The following is a 25,034-nucleotide window of genomic DNA, read 5'->3' as shown; positions in this document are numbered from 1 at the left end:
TGTGATACTATCTCATACTGACGCGGCGGTTGTGTTACTTTCCTGCTTGTGGTGGTCTTTCGGGGCTTGGCCGACAGAACAAGCTTGAGAAAAACAAACACTGTTCCCATTAACAAATAATCTTACTTATATATTTTTTTAGTTCATGTTCAATTTCATTCATTCATGTTCGTCAAAATTCACTCCATTATACAGCGGACCAGAGTGTAAATGAATCAGGGCTCTACTTAACACATCATACTAAACTATCGCTGAAAGCGGAGCCGCAATCGGACAATGATCAATAAAGACTAATTCTATTGCCTTCTTTACCCGCGGGTGCGCTACTAATCAATCAATCTTGCACCCGGAGCATGAAGATGCCGCAGCAGTACCCCGTAGGCCCTTCGCAGTTTTGCCCTGCTCCTTGCTTCTTCCCACAAAATGTAATATTATTTAGCATAGAATGAAAATTATCAAACAGAAAGAATCACAACAATCGTACAATCAGGGGTACACCTTTACCGCTAGCGTTTAGATTTCTACTATACTTGTTCCTTCTCTGCCAAGAATTGTAATCTCTCTGGAGGGGTTTCCGAATCTGCAACGTTCAATGGTATACTCTGGTCAATGCAAATGCGGCCTTATTTGGAGAAGAGGTTCTTTAAAACATTCCGTCATCGTGATCGTCTCGAAAGAGAAGCGCAACGGGTTTCATATTGTCCGAAAGCCGATTTAAAACGCGATATCTGCTTACAATTCTTTTTATCTACCACTTACAGTTTCTGTATATTTATGTATTCTTCTCGGCTTTTGTGCATCGTTTGGTTTTTGTATTTCATCAAACGCCGGGGATGTGTGATCAAAAAAATGGCCAACTGTCTTACGCTGATTACACGCCTAAATGATTCAATAGTTCCTAAATTGTGTGTGTTGTTTCATATATTTTCTACAGATAAATTCCTTCCAGTGAATCTTTGACGCTGTGTGACGCCGGGGACCTTAACATTATGTTTCAGATTTTTTACAAGTTTCACGTACGAGTTTAAACGATTGCAGTTGAGAGACCAATAAACAAAGAATTGGAACAGCAACACATCTGGTAGATGGTTGTGTTCTTCTTTTGATGTCGCAAAGTCGCAAATTTTTGTTTTCCTAGAGGTGATTGTTGCGACTCAACCACCGTCACGTTAATATAACACTACCTTTTTTTTACTACTACCATTGTCCTATTACTGACTGCACCTGTGATCTGTTTGTTGCTCCAGGATGACTTCATTCCAAGTAGCACAAGGAGCGCCAATGATAAACACAAAACCACACACAGCGCGTTAGCTTATTTCTGTGCCATTTCCCCAAGCTCCCTTGCCTACATACAGCGTATTGTGCACGCCAATTAAACTAACATTGAACGAAGCGTTTCGTCCGTTAATATGCACTGTATGTCGTTCGTGTTCTGCGTTATCCACGCTACTGTATCTACTACAGCAAAACACATTCTATAATTTACTTCATGATCAAACCATACTTATCGAAGATCGTTTACTCGATGCACACGAGAGCTAGCAGAATTTCTTAAAACCAATTCATGCACAAGCAAAAAGGAAGAAGCTTGAAGAGCATGAACGCCGCCACCATTCCACCGGTGCTTGCGGAAGATACAATATTAACTGCTACATAGGTAAGCAAAACAGAAATGGCATCCGGATGGGCGTCGCACAATGCTTTTCCACGTACCGCACGTAACCAATTGACCATATAAACTTAAACTACGCGCATCGGTAAGAGGTGCGAACTTATGTGCACATGTCGCGAATACAAAAAAACTCTCCCCCTTGTTTGTAACATACTTTGCATCTTTCTCCAGAGTTCCCCGTGAACATTGTTGCTGTTGTGTGTGGCTCATTTACCTGTCAAATATCTGCGTCGTCAATGAACAATAAGAACGTCGGCTTGTGGCATTGAATCGACGAGGGCCCAGTTGGCCGATTAAGGCGACACCATCATCGTTGACGAAGAGGACGAAGAATTGCCCCCCGTCCCGGAGGATGAATTAAGCTTCGCCCGCTTGTTGGGCGTTCCACCGGTCACTGACTTCTCGTTCATCCGCTTGCCGGATGCGCCAGACTGCGCCCCGGTCGCACCTCCGGCCGACGCTGCCGTCTTGGACGATTGTGGGTCTGATTTGTTATGAAAAAGGTCACAAAACACAAGATTAGTAAAGAGAACCGACAGCCCAGCCGGCCAGACGAAACAATTCATGGCACTTACCTTGTAGCCACCTGACTTGGGTGGCAGGTCCGTAACCCTTGTCGTTCCGCGCCGCTATGCGGAAGATAATGGCCGGCTTTGAAGTGAAATCGACGTGCGCCGTCTGTAGGGAGTGGTTCGTGACCGTGCACTGGTTGGTGGATCCGCAGTACACCCGGACGAACGCGAGTTGCGCGGCGGAGGTGGTCGCTTTGTCTTTTGGCGCGTTCTGCGACTTGACTGCCAGATACACCGAGTACTCGAGAATGTCACCGGTAGTCGACGGTGGCGGTTCCCAGGACAGGTGGGCACCTTCGGGCGATTTCGAAATTTTGATCGCCGACGGCGCTCCCGGGAAGCCTGGAAGACAGGTCTTGAAGGGCGTCACATCGCTCCACTCGCCCCGGCCACAGCTGTTGATGGCTGCGACGCGGAACTTGTAGGCACACCCGGGCTCGAGCGATATTCGCTTTCGGTCCGTCAGGTTAGGTATGTTGTCCGCGGTTAGCGTAGCGCCGTCGACCGCATTGTCCCACTCGCTCAGATCGATGTAGTTCGAGACGATGTGATTCCAGGTTTTCAATATAGCCACCGTGTGCCAGGCCTCGCCCGCATCTTCCTTCGCCTTAGTCGGTCTCTGTAAAATACAAATGTGGAGTAATTTGAAACCAAACTAATGTCTTCGCCATCCAACGAACCCGGGGGCCGTCCACTTACATCGTCTTTGTCGTCCTTGTTCTTGGAAGATGTCGCTCCTTTTGCCGTCTTGCCAGCAACACTAGTTGCGAACTGTGAACCTTTGCTCATCGTGCCATTATTGATTGTAGGATTGCTGGCCACCGCTGAGGGAGCAGTAGCAGACGATGACGCCAGCAATGGGCCACCCATCGTGTACTGCTTGATCGGTGTTATCGATGATGTCGGTGACGAGAGCAGATCTCCCATCAGCGCACCGACACCGGACGCACTTGTGTTCATCAGCTCCGTGGGCAGAGCGGAGGTAGCCGAGGCGGCCGCTTCCGCCAGTGCATCCAAATGACCAGTGGCCGCGCCGTCCTCCTCCTTGGGCAAGTTGGACGACGTTTGCAGGCGCGTAACGTACGTGGAACCATCGCTGAGTGTCAGCGTCGTTCCTTCACCAGTGTCCGGCCCTGGCGCTTTGAACATTATCGTTTGGCCGTTTTCGTGCTGCGTTTGCAACAGAGCGGTAGTCGATCCGGCGCTTAGTTGGCTGAAGGGAGGAACAGAAAAAAACCAAAGCGTCACGACGATTCCTGGGGGACGAAGGAAGAAACTGACCAACGGCGCGCCACAACCAGAAATTGGTTATGTTTACTACACTCACATAATATTATCGCTGCTGCCACCCGCAATACCAGCGCCAGCCAGTAGGTCGGCATTGTGAAGTGCAACGATGTCGCCACCCTTTATCGTCGTTAGAATGTTGGCCGCCTCTGCTTCCGACGCCGTCGGAGCGACCCTTGTCGACGATTGGGCGGCCGAAGCACCCAAGAGCTCATTTCCGGGATGTGACTTTTCACCGCTGCCTGCATCGGAACTACCGTCACCAGCTTCGTGCTTTCCAAAGAAGAGCTGTCAAAATGGGCATTGTGCATTCAGCTGAATATAGACACACACATGAGCGAGCGAGCGCATGATTCTTACCTCCGACTCATGCTGGGCACTCTCACCGAGAGCATTTTCCGCTTTCACCATCACCCCACTGTCCGTCTCGTACGCAGACGACCCAGCACCAGTGTCGAGCGCATCGACACTTTCGCAGCCGGTCGGGTCCATTTCATCGTGTCCCTCCTCGTTTTCACCCGATCCCAGCAGCACCATTCCTTCGGCCTCCTCCGATTCCATCAGCTCGTCCGGTGCTTCACCTTCAACAAGGTTCTCGTGCGAGAGATCCTGCTCCGCATCGCCCATCACCGAATGATCCTCGTTGGAGATGGCGTTGCTATTGGACGCTTCGTTTGCTCCCCCCGCATCGGCCGTGTTTCCGTTGTTGGCCGCCGACGTTCCGATGGTTATTGCTCCACCGTACAGCCCCAGTTTGACGTAGCGGGGCATAATTGCCATCGCGCCATCGTCGCAGCCATCAAGCTGCTCGAAAATGGGCATTACTGGGCACTCTTCAATTGCCTCGTCCCCAGTCATTTCTAGTGCCGACATGATAGCACCCTCCAGCACCCGATTGCCGTCGAACGCGTGCTGCTCATCTTCTTCTTCACATTCGTCCATGACGAAGGCCTGCAAGTCGAAGCATCCATCCATCTGCTCCATACCGTCACCTTCTGTGTCCATAAGGCCGGCTTCGGCGGCCAACGCAGCAAATGCGGCATCCGTTGAAACTTGTTGCTGCTGCTGTTGCTGCTGTTGCTGTTGCTGCTGTTGTTGCTGCTGTTGCTGTTGGGCTTGCAGCTGTTGCTGCAGCTGAATCTGCTGATACTGCTGCTGGGTTACGATGCGTGTGGTCGTCTTCGAGGGTAACATCAGAATCTTCTGCTGCCCGGCCTGTCCCGTGACGGTTGTCGTCGCACCGTGAGCGCCTCCCGCGCCCGACGGTACTATCGTGACCGTCTTCTGTCCTCCGGCCGAAGGTGTCAGCTGTACGGTTACGGCCTTGCCACTCACCAGCTTCTGGGGCATGTTGATGATTTGTGTTCCGGCGATCTTCTGACCCGCAGCCTGTAATCCACCGACCGGCATCGTAAATGTGATCGGTTTGCCACCCTGTACCGCGCGTAGCTTGATCGCTTGGCCGCCCAGGCTGGTGGCGGTAGTTCCCGGCACCGCCTGAACGGTCGCCCCGCCAGCTCCTGCTGCACCCATCACGGAGGTAGTTCCGGCCGCCTGCAACATCGTCGCTCCACCGATGCCGGTTGCTCGCGTAGTGCTGATCGTATTGATGACCTGCGAGGACGAGAGCGTCACAAAGTTGCTCGCGGCCGACGAGGTGACGGTTCCGCTGACAGTGCGAATGCCTTGCGGGGTGGTGACAACGATAACCTGTTGCTGGGCCCGAATCGGCTGCCCGCCTTTATTAGTGAGCACGAGCGTTGGTTTGCCGGTCGCATTCGTACCAACCTTGCCCACCTGCACAATGTTGGAGTTTTTCATGAGAATCTGCTTGCCACCGAGGGTGGCCGTCCCTCCAGCAGACATTAGCTTCACCACGTTGCCCCCAATGACGGTCGCTTTTGGCACCGAGCCACTGGCAGCGCCCAGATTTGAAGTTATGATCTGTTGCTGTTGCTGCTGTTGGTGGTGTTGCGCTTGCTGTATGATTGTTCCCGGCGACCCCGCCGTCTTCTGTACCACGCTCATCTTGGGCATGGTTTGCATCGTCATACCCTGACTGGTCTTTACGAGTGTCAGAATCTGGCCGCCAGCGTTGCCGCCAGTCGCGCTGGTGATGGTTCCCGCGCCACCGACTCCGGCTGTGCCACTCACGATGGTCATCGGTTTCTGGAGGATGATTTGCTTCCCTCCGATGGTGGCTGTGGTAGTTGTGTTGCCCACGGGCGAACCACTTACGATGCGTTGCTGAACCGTCTGTAGCTGTGCGCCAGATACGATATTTTGTCCGGCGGCCCGCAGGACGGCGGTCGTGGTGGTGCCCGCTGCAGTCTGCATAGTCGCACTTCCCGTTCCGATCCTCAGCTGTTGACCGGTCGAGGAGAGCACGCGAATCGGAGTACCAGCCGTTCCGGACGCGAATTGTTGGGCGGCTGAGATGGCTGTGGCGGCACCGCCAGCGCCCGTTGCTACTACGCGAATTGTTTGCGGTTGCCCAGCGGCCATCGTCGCCTGCGCTACTGCCGCTTGCAGCGTTTGGCTCTGGGACGAGACCTGTGCTACGATTTGCACCGGTTGCTGCTGCAACACTTGTGGTGAACCCCCAGTCGTCAGCACTTTTTGAGGAGTCAACTGCTTCGCTGGCTGCACTTTAGTAACGATCCGCTGAACCGGCGATGACAGGGCGTGCACCGGTGAAGTGGTAACCGTGCCAAGGGCTCCGCTCGGAGTCAATTGAACACCAGATGCCACCACCGGTTGCTGAGCTGCCGTCGGTGACAAAATGGTAGGCGATTGAATGGTCATACCAGCAACGCGACCTGGCAGCTGCTTTACTACAGCTGCAAAATAAGATTAGAAAAACGTGAGCAAAAGAATGTGCATTACATTCTAAAAAGGTAACGAGAACACTTACTTGGTAGCACTTCACTGGACGCAGGTGTGCCCGCGAGATTGTTGCCAACAACCTGTGCTGGAGACATAGACCCTGCGCTGGAAGCTGGCGACCCGACGGCTGCTGCTGGTGAACCGATGGCGGCCGCAACCGGAGCGCTGGTTGCCTGTGCGACCGGAGCGGGAGATGGAGGTGGCGGAGGAGCTTGCGGAATCTTCTGTACCTCCAGGATGTAGTGCGAAGCGGACGGCACTTGTGGCCAGCAAACTTCAAGCGAGTGCGTCGCGGCACGTACCAGCTGAACGCGGGATGCTGGTGCCGGACGCTCTACCTCGAGGTACCAAAGGTCTTTGCAGCATACCTAAAAGCAGGTGGAAGATTAGAAGGATTCTTGCTTTGCTCTCCGTGGTGCGGTGTTTATCATCAGTATAAGAACGCATACGCGAAAACGGAAAGACGATTACTTTAGTCCAATGCAACAGATTTAATACTATATTTCTAGCTAGCAATGAGTGCTAACACACCTAATGAAAGTTTAATTTTTTAAGCCAAACATAACGCCAACAGATCTGAATAGTCTTGGTATTTTTTGTTGTTCGAAACTCGATAATCTCTAAATGCAAAGAAACTCAAGTGGTAACTCTGAGAAATAATGCAAACAGTAAACATACTAAATGGAATTAAACAAAGGGGAGACTCTTATTCGGAAAAGGGGGCTCACCCTAACCTGGTTGTTCCAGGCCTTTCTGTAACCGTCGCGTCCCGACCATATGTAGAGTCGGGTGTGGATACCGACGGCACAGTGGCCAGCCCGAGCCCGTGGCATGTTGTCCTCGTCCATGTCGAGATCCAGCTCTTCCCATGTCATCGATTCTGTGAATGAACAAAGATGGATGGATGGCCGCCGCAACGGATGAATTTACGCTAAACTTTACTAAAATGTTAAGTAGAAAACCTACCGAGATTCAAACACGCAAGCGTGTTCGTACATTTCCACTCTTTTTCGTTCTTCTCCTGTTTTACGTCATCATTTACCAGCGGTACCCAGCCACCAAACACGTACATCCGGTTACCAATGAGCGTGGAGCTGTGCAGGGAGCGGGGCAACGGCAACAGACCCAGCGTCCGCGGTCGAGTCCAAGACATGGTGTCTGTGTCGAGCAGCCAGAGATCGCCCAACCGACAACCGGACATGCCGCCGTAGATTACCAGCCAGTACTTCTTGTTCTTTTTGTCGTACCAAGAGACTGCAGTGTGCGATTCGCGCGGTGGCGGACTCTCGCCAAAGGTCGTCGGTATTTCCCACTGCAGGAGATTGTTTTTAATCTCCAAAATGTACAGATCGTTCAGATACTTCGGTATGTTGTTCTTCGGGTCATCGCTCTCGTTGGCGAGACCTCCGAAAAGGTAGATCTTATCCCCGACTAGCGTGAAGCTGTGCCCCAGGCGGCGGCAGGGCGGTAGACCGGACTCTGGTGGCTTCGGTCGCAGTTTTTTCCACTCCCACTTCGTGGCCTGCAGCTCGTACAGCTCGTTCGAATACTTCCCATACTCCACCATTCCACCAAACACCAGAATCCGTGTTCCGTCGACGACGAAGCCGTATGCTGCGCATCCCGGCGGCACATCGCCCTTTGTCGCCGGAACATACCATTGGTTGGTAGCTGGAGATAGAAAATTTAAATAAAACCATGAGCGAAATGGTCGATTATGCTGCATTCAGGTTTAGTAAGGCTTGGCTGTAATATTCAGATTTTTGGTATAGTTATTCGCTCTCGAATTGCGACGTTCAATGCACTGCACTCCAGGAATGGTAAAAAAGGATTCTACATCGTTCCGAGTGCTAATAAAAGGCTGAGTACCGGTCATCATATTGGAGACAACTGTAAGTTTCTTCATTGTTATTGACGTTGTATTCTTTAAAGACCGTGACCGCACCGATTCCTCTAATTAAAAAAAAAATATTTGAACCAATAATTTTCTTTTATCCACAATGTGCATTTCGACTAGAATTTGGAAGCAATTGAAACTGAAATGAATGATTCATTTATGTTTGCTTCAAAATTTTGAAAAGCATCTAAACCTTTAGCAGATTCAAAAACCAGGTGGATACGAAATTGTTCCGTTTCTGCAGGGAGTCAGCGCATTGTCACATTCTCAAGCTGTCTGTCTCGCTCCTGTGTATCGCATCGTGTCACTTGTTCCAACACAAAACATTCGCTGCCGTAACTTTCGCATTGGTTGAACAGAGACTCACAACGTGAGAGAATCATATGCGCAGTACACGCCATTTACATTGAATTATCCATCATGGCCGACATAGCGAGCAGAAGAGTTGCAGTGGCAAAGTGTTCGCCGTGCGCAGCGTTTGTACAAAGCAATCACGCCGGCCAGTGTAACAACAATGCTAGGACCAATACTACAGCACTACGTCCTGAGTAGGAGAATGGAACCACTCTCTCGCGCTCAGTATTTTCTAGCCAAAGAGGAAGCGGAAAAGAATACGGACTTGCGATGGGAGACGCAAGTTTGTTTGAAAACAAAACCTTCGCACCCAGGCGCAATGAAGAAACTACAATGTTGTTATGTAAACTGTTGCTGACTAGAGCTCCAACTTACCAGTGTTGTAGACATGCAGTTCATCTACGATTCCTTCGTTGCCGCCACCAAAGACTACCATCAGCTCCTTGATGTTTACCGCGCGGTGGCCATGCCTTGGCCGAGGTTGCGGCCCGCAGGGGTTTGTCACTCGCTTCCAACGCAGAATTGCGTTATGCCTAGCCGCCGATGCCGGGACCAATTCAGAGCCCGTGGCGTCGGAATTGGCCGTCATGATGGCGTGCGGCAAACCTGCTGCGGCCTATGTTCCTAGTGCTCGAACGATTTCCAAGTTTCTTTCGCGAAACTGTCACAGAATTTCAGTTAGTAAAACCGCTCGAGTCTTTCGATACTTTTGAACACACTTAGCACCAAGCAGTTGAACCCGCGAAAAGTTCCCGCCCCAACAATAAACCCTGGATCACACCGTTTGATTTATGGAAAGTACTTTTTCTGTACTATTTGGGCGATAAACTTCAACTTTTGCGATACCGATGAATTTTTGCCTGTATCTTTGAATTACATCTCGGTGTCCTCGGTTTGGATAATGTTTTTTTCTCTTTTTATCGCGCACGTTGGCTATACTGACTGCTCCGACTACCTTTGAAAGCCCTATGATGCGTATGCTTTGCCCGACGAGCAAAAGAGAGATGAAGAGGTTGCTTCTAGAGCTAGCTGTCAGTTGCGTACTCCTACATGATGACGATGGCTTCTCGAGCGAGACCACTTGATGTTTGTGTTGGTAACTCTCACTCTTTTCTTCCTTTCACCAGCTGCGCCGAGTGCAAGCGAGAAATCACACATAAAAAGAGAAATCCGAAGAATGATTAGATAGGCTGCGAATGAAGAAAGAGCGAAACGGAGAAACTATTTGGCGAAGATACTTTTACTCCCGGCGCAGGTCCTATGTGCGTTTGACGAGCGCAATCGGTATGTTCTGCCTACTCTAGCATCTATGTTTCTTTGTCACTTAATTCCAACACCACTAGCAATGGCGCGTTTATTATAAAACCATTCGGCGAAATTGAAATACACATTACTTCCTATTTGCATGACTCCAAAGTAAAAATAAGGTGAATTCTCAATCAAGAACCAATGTATGAAGGGCCGATCATAGTTTGCCAAAAACAGTAACACAAAAAAGGAGAACCAACTCAATTAAATTTCGAATGAATTTAAAATTGGTGTCCTGAGCGTACTGAGTTCCCCTTTCCGTACGAATTGGAACTTTTAATCGTTGAACAAAAATGGTTATATAGTACATCCATTTAATCTTGTAAATATAATGAGCTAGATTAAACGTTCTATATGCTTTTTTAAACGAATATACGTACAAGTTTGGTGTAAGTCTCGTCAGTTGCGGGATACCGAATTTACGGTATTCAAATGATGTGATCAATTGGGAGGATGATTGTACAATTAGTATCGTAAATTAATCATTAAATTAAGCGACTACTACTATCATGGAATATGTTTAGTTTAGAGAATTTCATGTTAATGAACGCCAGGAGCTCTGCGCAAAATTAACTTTATTTTTAAATTCGAAACTACGCGCCTTTATACGATTCATTCACAAAGGGAAATAATCGAGCCACACTTTTTGTGATTGAACGTATCAGTATCTTTCCAATCGTGGTAGTAACCGAATCGGTTGACTAAAACGAAACAGAATATTCAAAACGTTATACAATTTTTCAACGCTATTTCATTTTGCTGTGGGCGACAAGAAGGGAGCGAATACACAGAGCTGGGCCTTCCTTTTCAGGCGCAAAGAAGGTCTTCAGAACCTGCTCTCTTTCAGTCGGTGCAACGCAAGTATATATTTCCCTCTCGTTTCACCGCTTCCTATCCCACTCGAATCAGTTAGAAAGCATATACTGTGGAAATAGCAAGTATCCATCAATGCTATGCAGTTTATTGTATAAGTAACTAATTTAAATCGACTAATGTGCCTCTTTTATTTTGCAAATAAACGAGGATTCAAAAGGTTACTTTGCTTTCAAATAAACGAAAAATGTACTGATTCCTTGGACTTCCGTCCCGCTCCCTCTGCCATGGTCGGTTATTCTGCTCAACGTATCCAAGCAAAAGCTACCTAAAACTAACTCACTTGCCAGAAGAATCCGCCAACAATTTTTGCCTCGCAAGCACGTCCAACAGCACACACTTTAAGCACAATAGATCGAATCCAGGCGACACTTTACCTTCCAACGGTTGTACTTCACCGGAGAACTCGATTTTGAGCATAAAAAATAAACAATGGCGTCCTCGAACGGCTTCACAGAGATGATGATGGATTGAAACCAAAATGGACGCTCTTCGCTTTGGTAGCAAAATTTTGACAGCGTCGCCCCGTCAAAATGATAATGCTATGTAATGATCTTTCTATGTGTACTAAATTAATTGTTCTAACTCGTTCTAAATGTCAAAAATGCTCCAAACGAAAACGAAAATCAAAAACTCAACTTTTTTAACAAATGCTTTCATACAAATAACCATTCGCCCACAGAATCCTTTCAAGACCCCTTATCAATTTGTTTGGTTTCTGTTGCACAAAACATTCGCAATTACATGTAATTTTCCTAGTTACTTGCGAATTCATACTCATTCATTCATTCTTTTGACGTCGCATGCGTGCCAAATGTCATCCGTGTTTCCAGTTTCATTCAGAACGAAAGTCATTTTTTAGCAATAATTCGGATTAATCATGTGCTTTTTATTGAATATATGTTAATGGCATGTTTAGAGGCATTTTTGAAAAAAAAACTTTGGAGCGACTTAGGAGAACTCCTTTGGACTTAGCGTAATCATTTACCACATTAATATATCATTAAATATTTTGAACCGTCGTTAGCATGAGTACGTCACAATATCTACAGCAAACGATTACTTCGCTCATTATCGGCATCGGAACACAACAGTTTGTTGTGCTCGTCTACTAAGCCATTAACCGTTTCACGCACCAAATTGTAGTCGTTTTCCTGTAAATTATAAGAATAAGATTAACAGTTGTTCCACCTATCAGAATTTCGTTACGAACCTCTTGCAGTTGGTCAACTGACTCCTGAAGCGTCTTATTATCCTTCATCAAATCAACCAGCTTGTCCTCGAGATGCGAAATCAGGCGATATGTCTCGTTACTTTTAAGGTTGTTCTTTATCTCCTGATTCCGTTTACGTGCCTCGTCTATTACGTTGTCAGTAACACGTTTTTTATCCTCCAGCTCCTGAAGTACACCGGAAAGATCGTTCATCTTTACGATCGCCTCCGAACGGGGAACTTCTAAGTTAGCATACTTTTGTATATTCTGCAGAGTCTCGGATTCCTCCTGTCTGAGGGCACCAACTTGCTGAAGGGTGCGCTTTTCTAGTATTTGAAGCTGTTTCAGCTGAATGCCCAGCTTTTTGTACTCTTTTATGAGTCCAGCGTGAGAGTTCAGATCGTTCTTCGAGGTAAATTCGCTACTGACTAACTTGTCCTCGCCTAGACCGGCTATGTTGATTCCCTGCGATGTAATGCGTTCAATAGCGAATGTGATTTGATTCTTGAGAACTTCGATATCTGAAACGACAGCAAACAGTATAAGGAAATATACAAAGAACAGTGTGCATTTTGCTCGCACTTACTATGTTTTTCCTCTGCCATATTGGTGCTAAAACTGTCCATGAAACTCGACATAACATCGTCCCGCTTTTTCAGCTCCTTGTACTTGACGTGCCGTTCCGAGTTTCCTTCCTCGAGATCCTGTTCGATTTGCTGTAAAGTTTCCCTTTTCTCGTTCAGCTGATCCTCGACGATTTTCTGCTGTTTTCCCAGTACATCAAGGGATTGGTTGTTTGAACGCACCTCGCTTATCAGCTTTTCCCGTTCCTGTGCCGGCGAAAGACGGTTCGTTTCCTCGTCTGCCATTGCGTTTCGCTTCGCCATTAGTTCTTTCAACTTCGACTTCAAACGGTGGGCTTCCGAACGGCTCTGTGAATTCATAATGAGCGTGGTCAGACGCTCCTTTTGCTTTTCAAACTCAGTGATTTCGCTGTGGAAAATGGTGTTTTGTTTTTTCAGATTTTCCGACAGCGTTTGAAACGCGCGGTATTTGCGCTGATCTTCCGCCGGCAGCGACATGATTATTTCGTTGATTTTGTTTTTCTCCTTTTCCGTGTCCACCTCCAGCTCGCGGTTTTCGGCCTCCCTTCGCTGGAACTGCCTGAAGATCTGCTCCAGCTGGTGCTCCTGCATGTGCTCGTTTCGCTCCCTCAGGGCGACCGTTTCGTTGAGCAAGTGCTGCCTGGTCATACCGGAACTACAGTTGTCCAGTGCCAAGTTCATGGACGTCAGAGTGGACTGAAGATTGGTCAGCTCCTTGGCCGCCTCTTTCACCTTGCCTTCATACAGCTTGCGTGCGGATCTTTCCCGATCGAGAAACTTTTTCTCCTTCAAAAGTTTGTCGGTTTCCTGTGTAATTTCTTGAATTTTGCTCTGCAACACCGCCTGCCAGTATCTCTTATCCTTGATTTGCCGATTGCCGCTAGTAGATGTTCCGAGGCGTCCGTATGAAGTGGATAAACCACTGATCCCATGCTGCGTAATTGGCCGCTCGTTCATTCGCTGAAATTGGACAGAACCACCAAGAAAACGGCATAAAAAAGGAATAGTTTACATTTCCGGGCTTACATTTCCTGCGTAACCCAGAGCGGTTCCAATGCGATGCGATGTTGCAGTGTTCATCTGAAGGCTGTTCGTGGCCAAACGGCTGGCAGTTCCGCCGCGTACGGCCGACGGAGGTCTAAAAGTTATGCAAACTAATTATCCTGAAAGATCTGACTGGAAGTGCCAATCCGATACTAACTTCATGGCCGTTCTCGGTCTCACGACAGCAACAGACTCGTTGTTCCCACCGAAATAACCATTTTCTCCAGCACCACGCCGTGATGACGGACGATCAGAACGGGCCGACGAATTATTGTTGTGATCCTCCATCTAAATCCAGGGATTTTGGACTGGAACGCCGAAAATCTTTTCAACAACTAAGCTAAATACACCTTCACTAAAATGTTTGGTGGAAAGTTTTGGAATCGTCGTTTCCTAGGCAACGCACTATGGGAAAAGGCGGTGACTTTAAGTAATGAGTATTTTAGTTTTATTTTTCTAACATAGATAAGTTAGCTGTGACCAATCCGAATTTTTAGCCTTCTGCGCTGCGTACATTTTGGAATGTTCATTGGCCAACGTCGAAAGAGTGCTAAAAATTACTTTTTGAAACCAACAATTGATTCTAAATTTTAAATATTTCCAATTTCACTGCGCCCTCTGTCTTTGAGAGCTGGAAGCTGATTGACGCGCGTAGCGGCTGTTTATACGAGGTGTCAAAGATTAGAGCCGGATTCGTTCAAATAGCGGATTCGTTAGTGTATTGTGTTGGATCGTGTGAGATAGACGAAGAATAATAGAGATAGAGCGACTGACGCGCGGTTTGTGGACATTGGATTAATCTCGCTATCGTTCGCGCTCGGAGCGCAAACCCCACGAAACGGTCTGATAGGGTAAAACACTGAAAGTTCTTGTGTACGCGGTGTTGTGGCAAAAAAACAATCGGCTCATGAATTATCACCAGTTTGCGGCTGTGTTTGCTTTCTTGTGCCAGTGAGTTTGGTTGGTAGGTCGCAGAACCTGCGGAACGATCATCATCCAGCTTTATTCCCACTATTTTTACAAGTGTTGTCATCACTTAAACCCCAACAGCGTAATTCCCACTGCCGAACAGACAACTCTTCTTTAGCGGGCGGAGACCGCTTTGTCTCTGGGCAATAAATGTGGCGAGTGTCGGAAGTGGGTGTTAAAATTTCATTTCGGTGTTTCTCGTCTGCGTGGGAAGTGTGGCAAGAAAGTTGATCACGCGCAATGGCCGTCAGCAGGGTGCGCATGCGGAGCACGTCGTTTAGCCAGATCGTGAGCCATTGGAACATCTAAACCAACAAACCAGCTGAGCATCGACAGAGACCGAACCGTTCGGTGGATTAATAAACAATCGAAGAACCCCGGGCGTTCCCATTTGCGCAGGTAAGACGCTGTTTCTGAAGCCGCGTTCTTGGACCCCATCCGGGGAGCCGTCGTCCCACTGCTGCCAACCGCGGGCGGTAAGAGTCGGTTACAGAAACCTGTTCGGCGGCGCCGTGTCCCCAAGCGGGCCATCTAACGTCTCTTTTCGCAACTCGCCCCTTGGCGGTTCGGTTCAGTCGGTAGGGTCGCCATTCCGTGCACACGGTGGTTTTCTGTTCTTTGTTTTCTTGTTCGTCTGGCGCAGCTGCCGATCCGGAGCATCCTGAAAGGGACTCCCAAACAAAGGGCGAGGGATGCGGCGAAATCTTGGAAGTGAAAGTATCTCGCAAAAGATCTGTGCCATTTGGACCGCATACACACAACCGCACCTAACGCTGTGTGCGGGTCTGTGCCAAGTGCCAAGTGGAATAGTTAGCAGCCGAGGTGGCAAATTCCAGCCTTATCTTATCGTGGATATAAATTCTACCAAAAAGATTGTTTCTCCAACCAGGTGCAGATAGCTGTCCAAACAGAAATCGCCACTTGAGCTTGAGTGCTTCCTTTCTAAGCGATCATCAACCTTGAACAGCCCACATGCAAAGCAGAGTGTCTTCAGCGCAGGGGGCTGAGTACCAGGCTATTTTTAGGATTCCATTTTCCACGATCTCCAGCTGCCCGGCGCACTCCATGTTCGGTCGTTCGAAGAGGTGGTTAATGCGCATAGAAATGCCGAAGTGTAAAGCAGCTTGAACACTTCACGCCTCCCTTTGAGCACAAAAACCTGTGTAAACTTCAAACGCACACACACGCCCGTGTTGTTTCGCTCAAACAAATAGCAGGACAATAAGGATAACAGAGTGAAAAATGTCTCCCAAAACTGAACGTTCTCTTTTGTGGTGCCGTGAACTCATTCAACTCGCGAACGGTTGCGCCGACGATCGTTGAAACGCCAGACGACGTGGACAACAAGATGTGTGGTTGGTTAAAAATGAGAAACAGATGTTTCCGTCTTCCAGCCCGAGGCTTCGAAGGGAGAAGCGCATAAGCGGAACGTTTTCGCAATTTTCGTGTTCCCTCTTTCTCGAGAAACCGACCTCCTTACCTCGAATGAAAGGGAAAAGGGCACGAGAAGAGGATCTCATAAGTGCGTACCGATAGCCTATAGTTCGAAACGATCTTTCAACATCTTACGTATTTAATCCATCTTTCCTGACACATGTTTGAAGCGAAAACTCTCCATCAACCAGACATTTTTGGATATGGAAAGGGCCATAAATTGGCTCAAGTTTGACCAATACTCGTTATGCAAATAGCACACAACCCAACCCGATCAGCAGATCCAGCCAACAAGCCACCCGGCCAACAACGCTAATTTTTGGTCGAAACCGTGTTTGGTTGTGTCGCAGGACGACGCATCGGGCAATTACGCGATCTCTTGTCAGAAGTGAAATCGAAACGCGATCGCCAGCGTTACGTGTGTGCGCGTTCGTGTAAGAGACCGCTGAAAAGGTGTGTAAAATGTCAAGTGTCGCATCGGAGAGTTAGTTTTCTTTCATCGGAACTTGCTTGGTCGCGTTCACAATAATTTACGCGGATTTTTCACGAGGACGGCTTCACTTTCGGATGCGCCCGAGAGGAGCAGCCAAATCGAGAGTGATGTTAATTGGTTTCGTTGATAGCTCGCGCTTGGCCACGTGATTACGTCAGCGCGCGGGCGCAGCGCACAATATCGGCCAATCGGTCAGACAGCTCCCAGGCGCGGCGGGCTCTGCGTCTGATGAATCCGTGGACGCGTGAGCGGGCGAGGAAGTGATCTGTTGTTTTGCAAATGGCACGGTGGTGTGTGCGCAAACTCCGGTGGATTTAATTTCGGAGTGTCCGACAGAGAGAGTCGTTCGCGCGGCGGTGTGTTGTGCTTCGATTCCACTTTCTGCATCCCGGCGAAACCCCGTGAAAGTGAATTCGTTCGTGTGCAGTGTGAATGTTGTGTAATATGCCGCGGGTTTGTAATTTATGCGCGCCCCGAAAGCGTGCCTCGTGACGCGTGGTGTGGCGCTGGTTTGTTGTTTTTGTGCTTTTCACACACAAAGTACAAGTGTGAAAGAAGAGACCGGCGGCCGGAAATAGTCGCAGCTTCTCGAGCCCCACTCAGCGGGCCAGGGTTCGCGCTGTTGTTGAGGAAGCCCGTTCTCCATAACGCCCGCCAGGAATCGGCCACCAGGCATTTGCGGCAGACCCCGAGCAAGGGCGAACCAGCGGCCGTCGTCGTCGTCGTCGTCGTCGTAATATTCCCAGCAAAAGAAAGTGAAAGATCGAAGGTGAAATGAGAGGAAATCCCAACATTTGAGCTAGCTCCCAGCCCGCCCTTGGTTTATGCGGCGTAACCCACCCAATCGACACCACCGACCGGTTATTGTTTCGCAAAACACACCCTCTCGATCTCTTTGTTTGTTGCGCGGAAGAACAATCTGTGGGCGCTTGTTTTGTGCTTTGTTGGCGCACTGGGAACCACAACGTTGTGTGTGCTAGCGGCGCGGAACAGTTATGTTTTCCTCTGCGGCCGGCGTAAGGAAGGCCAATTTCTTTTCGGAACATTATGCACCCGTCTGAGTAGCGGGCATTAATTGTTTATAGTTTTCTGGTTTGTTTTCTGGTGTTTAGTGATTCAACGTTGTGATTTGTGAACTGTGTTTGTTGTGCGAATTCTGCCTAGCTACCCGTAACGAGATGCAGCCAAAGAGCAGCTTTTGAGCAGTGGAGTGAGGACTAATTTCAGCGGTGAATTGCAGTTGCAGCGTCGAGAGTGCACGAGAGGTCTGCGGTACAAAAAATGAACGGGGTCACGATGATGGATGAGAACGATGGCAACATTAAGAGCCCAATGCGGCGGCTGGGATCGACGAGGAAGCTAAATCTCTTCAACAGTAAGTCACACTCTCCTTTCGGCGCGGATAGTATCGAACTAATTATATTAATTAACTGTCAAAAGTGGACGCTTATGTCTGAGTCGTGTCTGAATGTTTGAAAAAAATGCTAACGCATCTAAATTATCAGACGACCCCGTTTGGTGCTTTTCTACGCATCTTTCACTGGTTATCATCATCAATTTTAATCATGGTAGGGCGAGATGCAACTCGTACGAACAGCACGAGTTATTCACCACACGTTCCCAGCTTCGCCAGACTAGATTGAGAGCGCAGTCTGAAGTCATCATCACAATATTAACAGATGACACTGCTGTCGGCATTCAGTTCTACAAAGTTGAACAACGGAAAATTGTATTTGTACGATTGTATGAAAAAATATCATACTTATTTGGAGACAAAATAGCGTCCATTCGTGGCCAGATCAGGCAACAGTAAAGGACAACAAGTGTTGTCCTTATTTTTGCCCAATATTTGTATTTTTGGAAGCGTTGATTTGCCGTACTCAAGTCCCCGTTTGTTTGGTTCCATCCTATTCCCAAAATGAAGCCCCTAATCATTCCATCAAATTGTTACACATTACATCTGGTTTGGTCACAACAGGAAGCTAACTGATCGTAGCACAGTGGTTGTTCTAGTCAATGAAACTAAATTGCTTTGCTGCAACGAATTACACTAGCCCCCTCGCGCGAAGGGGCGCACGACGCGCCCTAAGAGACAATTGGTAGGGATTTTTTTCAACTCCAGCGTGGCTGGTTGTTGGCCCCTAAATGAAACGCTAGTAACCTGGCAACAGTTTGAAAGCTGTTCCAAAACTGATTGGCCGCGACAGCCAGACTGCGACGCCAGTGCGATTTTGTTCCCTTGAGTTATCCTGAATTTGGTTTTAGTTTGGACCCCTAAATGATTCTATGAGAGCCAGTTATCTCGACTAAATGAAACGGGATACTAATGGGTGCGATGGGTTCAGTAATGGGTTGTAATGCTAATTACGTGCCTTGGCCGTCAATGCTTCCGCGAACAGGTGAGGCGTGTTTTCGTCTCACGAAGCCTCTTGAAAGGCCGTAATTTTCATGACTGTGAAATGGCCTTCCTCCGGTGTGTATGGTTTCAAAACAGCTACTTCTTGTTTGCATAACACTGCAAAACACATAGCGGGGAGTTCTTTAGCGACGATAGAGCGCGCAGCTGATGAGTAATGGTTTTTGCACAAACTTCGCCGGGAAGTGAAACGTTCGCCATTCCAACATATTTCTCGCATATTGGACAAGATTCGGAGGTTTGGCATACAAATTCCACGAACCCCCTTTCTGAGTTAAGAGAAAAAGATGGCTCGGTCATGCTACAATGGACGCAGGCAGAAATATACCGCTGACGACATGCGGTTCCTACCTCGGTCCGGCCAGTGTCGCCCGAATGTTTGATTGGGAAGAAGTTGTGGTTATTAACGTTTATTGGATTGTTTATTTTAGTTTAGCAGAACAGCTGAATTCGCGCATTCTCGCGCAAACTCGCCATCATCATGATGCATTCTACGAACGCTCATGCGATCTGTTCACGAACGGTATTTTGGCAGCCACGAAAGATATGTTGCTGTGGCACGATCGTAACGGCGAATTTCGATAGGTTCCGAGTGAGCGATCGCAACGCAACTTAGTGAAGTTTCAATTTTCATCTCGATTCGGAGCAAACTTTTTAAACCGTCTGCGTTTGACGACAAACTCTGCCGTAGGGATTGCTTTCGTAATAAAGTGTAACCTTTATGTTGTAATAAGGTAACTTTTAAAGCACCTGAAACTAACCAAAACTCATTCACAGCTCAACGGAACCATTTCTGAGCGTACATTTTAAACCCAACCGCGATCAACTGTGGCAAAAAGCGCGAGATGCTGTGAGTTTATGCTGTGAGGTCGTTGCCGGGTTTCTATATGTGTGAGTTAAAGCACGCCTCAAACACACACCACGGCCCGGCGGGCGCAATAAACAATTTGTTTGTTCGGATTTGTTTGTTTGACAGTGTTCGTGACCGCGCAACTTCAAACGTTCAAACAAAAACAAATCGCAGTTTCTGCGTTTCATTCAAAAGCATCAGAGCATAAAACAGAGAGCGTAAACTCTCGGAACCAACATCTGTTGGGCTGTGTGTGGCGCTGGGTTACATAATGTTAGTGAGAAGGGGGTAACTCTCGTTGGAATCATTCAACGACGGTAACTTATGATGATGGCCGAAGCCGAGATAAATGACGATGATGGCGGGATGATGAGATGGCCGAGGATGGGGATTTTCGAGCAGCTAATGTGTAACATCGCGATGGTGCTCTTGTGTGGTGTGTATTGTTTTTCTTTCATGCCGATTGCGGCTGCTTATTTTCCAATTTATTCAATTGAAGCGTCTCGCATGCTTTTATCTTCGTTAGTTATTCTATTTCGTGCCGGTCGGTATCGGCGCGGTTCGTTGTGAGTAAACGGCTATATCTTCCACTGTTTAATGGGTGTTTAATAATCCAATCCAAGAATGTGTCACTAAGTAGTCGTTGCATTTAAAATTGTGCTCTGCGCCGTATCGTGCAACCTGGAATCGTTAATCGTGGAATGGGAAAAGCCGCGAGTCGCGAAGTCCATGTGCTGAGCATATGAGCCGCGCTTCGTGTGTACGCGCTGTCTCTCAACACACTCACACCAACGGCTTCTGCTCCGTGTTTGCCGGTGTGGGTGATCGGCTCTGCTACCCATCGCTTAGCTGGTCTGCGGGTTCTCCAGTGCTCTGCAAAAGCGATACGAGACGTTTCGTCGCGGGACGTTCGCCAAGGAAGGTAGTACACACAAGAGCATCGTTAAATCGCTTGTTGTGCAGAACGCGATAAAAAATGGCGGTCTGCAAAGTCACAGTGGCCACGGAGCTGCTGCTGCAGTGATGTAGACAACTGTCCGGTGTGGGTGCCCAAAGTGAAAGATAAACCAATCCGATTCCCCCCCGGTTATCTCGCGGTGACAACGATCCGTGAAGCGGCTCGGTGAAAGTCTGTCAAAGGAGCTGCTGTGATGTGCTGTGATGTGCTGCTTTGTATTCTGCACGAGAAACAACGAGCATGAACAATGGGAAACAATAGCTTGACATTAGCTCAATTTTGTGACCATTTCGTGACCAACGCAACGCAAAACAGGAAGAATGTAGAAGAGTTGAACAAACAGTGAAACAATAGGCGACATACAAGTAGCGGAAGTTTGAGGCCATTGTTTGGGGCGATCTTTAGCCGTTGCCTAAACTATGTACTGGAATGAATTGGGCAAACGGCCTCGACTTGAACTCGCGATCGAAGCACAACCGATGGAAGACTATTGCTTATTCAAGACATCGTGACCATGGCCAGAGTTCCTCCTCATTAATTCATGAAAATATACACATTTTTGCATATTTCCCATACTTAGTTTTCCACAACCACTGTGGCTCCCGCTGTGACACTGTGTGAGGAATACTAAAGTAAACCAATGTCGGACACGGAACATCGATTGAGTTAGGTTTGTTCTCCATTCCGCGCTGCAATCCGTCCTGCATCCATCCGTATCGAGCATCTTCGTCTTGATGATGGGGGCTCAACTTTCATCTTCTTATTTCGCTTTCGCGCTCCCAGAAAAGGGTCTCCAGATGCTCCATAGGAACCGCTCTCACTCCTTTATGCTCCCTCTCTCTCTCTCTCTCTCTCTCTCTCTCTCTCTCTCTCGCTCACTGGCGGAAGCAATCGGAAAATCATCTCATCCAACAAGAGATCTGAGCACACGGCCGACCCAAGAGAACGATACAGAATGAACGTCGGTTTTGCGTCTGTAGCGGGCGTGACTGCGGACCAATCTTCTTCCAAACCCCGAAGACCCCGAGTGCTGCCGATTCTGGTCCAAAAATTGTTTTGGGGAAAGTGTCTGTGCAACAGTTTACAAATTTGTCTACAAAAGTACTACAAAAGCCCCCCACCCATTCGTGACACGGAACCGAGAGTGCAAGCCGCTTGCGTGTGTTGCTTTGTTGGTCGATTTGGTCTGCTGGTGGACCACAATAATTTATGGTTTCATTGTCTTTTGAAAGCAATGTGCGCTTCTGTGCTGCGGTGTGTGTGCGGCGAATGCAACCGGATGTGAGCCCGAGGTCGAACTTCTGCAGTGAATGGGTTAGAATAATGTTTATTTGTACCAAAGCGGTCTGGGGCTGGTCGCGTCGCGCATACGATGGTTCTTTTCCAAAACCGCGTCGGTGACGGATAAACAACTGGTCTTCTCACTGAAGCAACGAAGAAAGCTAATCTTAGCACAGCCCCACAGAAAGGAGATTTTGCAGTCAACAGGAAATTGATATTGGGTCCAAAGTGTGCCTGTTCGTCGGTGTGTTACATGCTGGCAAACGCAGCCGCGAGAACAGGAGAGATGCAACTTTTGCCTCCCCGGCCCAATGAAACCAGCTTCAATTGTGATATTGCGCAGCTGTTTGTGATGTCTTTTTCTCAAAATAGAGCAAATGCAAGCACGGAAACTAGAGGGATGCTGAGCCGTGGAGAGCAGATAAAATCTTTGCATTCGAATGGTTGGTTCGAATGTGGACACGCTTCGTCCCAACAGTGGTGCTCCTTTAGCGGGTGTTGATCACAATTGAATTGAATGGTTAGAGTAAAAATCGCAGAAAGTTAACCGAAAAAAGTGCTTCCACATTGAAAGTTGATTGATCTTACATCGAATTTCAACATTTTAAAGGCATTTTGCAGACACCTTTGTCAAGCACCGGACGGTGACTAGACTAATAACAGGAAAAACCATATAAATCCTCAATTAAAAAAACGAAACGAAGGGATAGGTAGCTGCGCAAAAGTAACAGCAGTGCGTGTTGTGTAGTGGTATCAAAAAGGTTCACGGTTGTTGGTGCTGGTTCGTCGTGACCATAATAAGTGGTCGAATCCAAACGGAAAGCGATAAAGAGACAGTAAAAGGTTATAACTTCCTTCTTTGGTTGTTGTACCGGTGGGAAACGTGACATGGGCAACCAATGGTTGTCAGCGGCAGAGAGAGCAGCTCGGCAACCAAGTCGCAGTAGCCCGATGGTAGATGTTTCTTCATTAAATTCCCGATCCAAGCAAGCACAGAACGAACCAGGATGCAGTCGGGAAAACCGGAAAAAATCAGCGCGCACACTATGTGTTTAACATTCAGTGATTTTACTTTCCTGTGGATGTTGCGAATAGAGGAGGCGCGCTTCTTCCGCTGTTCCGTCAACTTGTCGGGACTGATGCCGGTTGTACAAAAGTAGTGGAATGTCACCACGATTCACGACATGTAGAGCATAAGTCACAGCGCGATACATATCGTCAACTCCCGGTATCTTTGGTATCGAGTATAAGCATGCTGCCATAAGCAATCTTGTTCGGGCTCTGGAACACTTCTTGTGTTTGGTTTCTGGGTTGTAGTTCAAAGCATCATCCAACGGAGTGCCTGATTGCGCGATCATCTTTAGGTTGAAGATTCTTGAACTCACGATGATCATTACCTAATTAATGGGAAATCAGGTTCACAACCGGGAATGTGGAGAAGTTTCATCAGGGATTGGCCCTGAGGTTGTTTACTAACATAAATTAAATTTCGAATTTACTTCGATCGACAGATGGATGCGATTCGTGTTGGAAGTTCATCAAGGAAAAAAATTCTCTTGGATTTATTTTGCACCGATTCACTAGTCACGCGTGATTGAACACTGACCACGCCAATCAACGAGCCGCGGTGAGAAAGTTGAGCCGAATAGGAATTTTCGCCTGGAATAGGAATGTTATGCCGCGCGTTTCGTGGGATCCAATGGTGGAACCCGATCGGACGATAGTATCTGCTTACACTACCAATTGGCCAAGATATCGGTGAAGCAGAATAATATTTTTTGCCACCCGGTGAGAGTAACATTTCTCTTGTGCACCAACTGCGACGATATACGATACCGCGTCGATACGATTGGAATACAAAATAATGTCTATATACCCGTTCGATCGAACCAAGATATGTGACACAGGTGGACGGATCCGTCAACCAGTCCGTCAGGGATCGATTTTTCAGTAATTTTATACGACGCGAATCGTATATGATTAGCCAAAGCAGCACATACTGATCGGCATGATCAACTGACTGCAAGAGCAATTGGCCCTATGGCAAGAAGCCTCGCAAACAGCCTATTCAAAGCAGTGTTTTTGGGTCACTTCGGTGATGCAATTCACTTTCTTGAAGATTGGCACTATGATACCGTTGCTTGTCTGTCGACTTCCACAAATCTCTTTGGACCTTCCTACGTTGGAAACCGGAAATGTTTTAACCAACGCGGAGTTGTCCTGGTAGTTACATAATTTGAGGTGTTGTTCAAGGTGTGTCCGGATGCAGTTGCCATTTCTATTTTAGGATTGCATCATTTCAGTGTGGGTGGTTCAGATACTCGCCTATCTATCAAAATATTTGTGAGAGTATGTGTCTACGATATTTTGATACTAATTGGATTTGGGCTTTACTGGACACAAGGAAATTGTTCAGGTTAGATGTGAAGATTGAACGTTTGGAGTAACAATCACACCCTTCAGAAAGTAAAAAGAAACTAAGATAAGGGAATAAAATAAATTGCCTCCCGGAAGGCACAATGGAAGGGTTCGAACACAGGGCCAGTGAAACAACAAACATCTGGTCCCCTCCACTATCGTCGTGGACTGCGCAAGGTGCAGCAGAGCCGATTGACGCGAAGCGAAATGCTGCCAAGACAGCGCCGAAGAAACAGATAAGGAACCGTGACTCCTTTTTATTAGTTTCTTTCATTACTAAGATAGGAAACTGGCAGCAAAATGCCATGCCCGGCCTGGCCTGACCATGGTCTGCCCTCCAACTCGAGTAGGAATTGGATAGTAATGCTTTGTCGTCGCTTTGATTTTCTTACTCAGCTGGAAACTGCGCGCCATTCCTGCTTCCTATTATTTGTTGAGTTATTATGGCAGAGAAAGAGAGAGAGAGAGAGAGAGAGAGAGAGAGAGAGAGAGAGAGAGAGA

At 47.8% G+C, this 25,034-nt stretch overlaps 3 protein-coding genes across 3 annotated transcripts in view; 1 reads left to right on the top strand and 2 right to left on the bottom strand.

The window, feature by feature from the left end:
- Positions 1-147: 147 nt before the first annotated feature.
- LOC131215229 (host cell factor) lies at positions 148-9,260 on the bottom strand. The gene is made up of 9 exons (XM_058209617.1): positions 9,047-9,260; positions 7,387-8,091; positions 7,149-7,300; positions 6,437-6,788; positions 3,895-6,374; positions 3,575-3,807; positions 2,947-3,460; positions 2,251-2,866; positions 148-2,159 (listed from the first exon to the last, which is right to left on the bottom strand). Exons 1-9 carry the CDS (start codon positions 9,258-9,260, stop codon positions 1,969-1,971), a joined length of 5,457 nt encoding a protein of 1,818 aa, XP_058065600.1. The 3' UTR covers positions 148-1,968.
- Positions 9,261-11,898: 2,638 nt separating this feature from the next.
- LOC131205393 (intraflagellar transport protein 74 homolog) lies at positions 11,899-14,002 on the bottom strand. The gene is made up of 5 exons (XM_058197470.1): positions 13,872-14,002; positions 13,697-13,808; positions 12,652-13,630; positions 12,066-12,586; positions 11,899-12,006 (listed from the first exon to the last, which is right to left on the bottom strand). The coding sequence occupies exons 1-5, from the start codon at positions 14,000-14,002 to the stop codon at positions 11,899-11,901; spliced, it is 1,851 nt and encodes a 616-aa protein (XP_058053453.1).
- A 3,019-nt stretch (positions 14,003-17,021) lies between these two features.
- LOC131205891 (SLIT-ROBO Rho GTPase-activating protein 1-like) overlaps positions 17,022-25,034 on the top strand; it is a 20,988-nt gene continuing 12,975 nt past the window's right edge. Inside the window, exons 1-2 of the mRNA XM_058198188.1 lie at positions 17,022-17,063; positions 17,723-17,985. Of these exons, the coding sequence (XP_058054171.1) occupies positions 17,892-17,985 (94 nt within the window). The 5' untranslated portion in view covers positions 17,022-17,063; positions 17,723-17,891. The remainder of the gene's footprint in view (positions 17,064-17,722; positions 17,986-25,034) is intronic.

This window comes from Anopheles bellator, chromosome 1 (genome assembly GCF_943735745.2).
Source record: "Anopheles bellator chromosome 1, idAnoBellAS_SP24_06.2, whole genome shotgun sequence".
NCBI lineage: Eukaryota > Metazoa > Arthropoda > Insecta > Diptera > Culicidae > Anopheles > Anopheles bellator.
The sequence above is the reverse complement of the archived record's forward strand: the minus strand, read 5'-3'. Positions and strand labels throughout refer to the sequence as shown.

Coding starts and splice junctions, on each gene's coding strand:
- LOC131215229 (XM_058209617.1), bottom strand. CDS start 9,260: ATGACGGCCAATTCCGACGCCACGGGCTCTGAATTGGTCCCGGCATCG. Junction 8,092..9,046: donor ACTGCATGTCTACAACACTG/GTAAGTTGGAGC, acceptor TTCTATCTCCAG/CTACCAACCAATGGTATGTT. Junction 2,160..2,250: donor CCAAGTCAGGTGGCTACAAG/GTAAGTGCCATG, acceptor ATAACAAATCAG/ACCCACAATCGTCCAAGACG.
- LOC131205393 (XM_058197470.1), bottom strand. CDS start 14,002: ATGGAGGATCACAACAATAATTCGTCGGCCCGTTCTGATCGTCCGTCA. Junction 13,809..13,871: donor AGACCGAGAACGGCCATGAA/GTTAGTATCGGA, acceptor CATAACTTTTAG/ACCTCCGTCGGCCGTACGCG. Junction 12,587..12,651: donor TATGGCAGAGGAAAAACATA/GTAAGTGCGAGC, acceptor CTGTCGTTTCAG/ATATCGAAGTTCTCAAGAAT.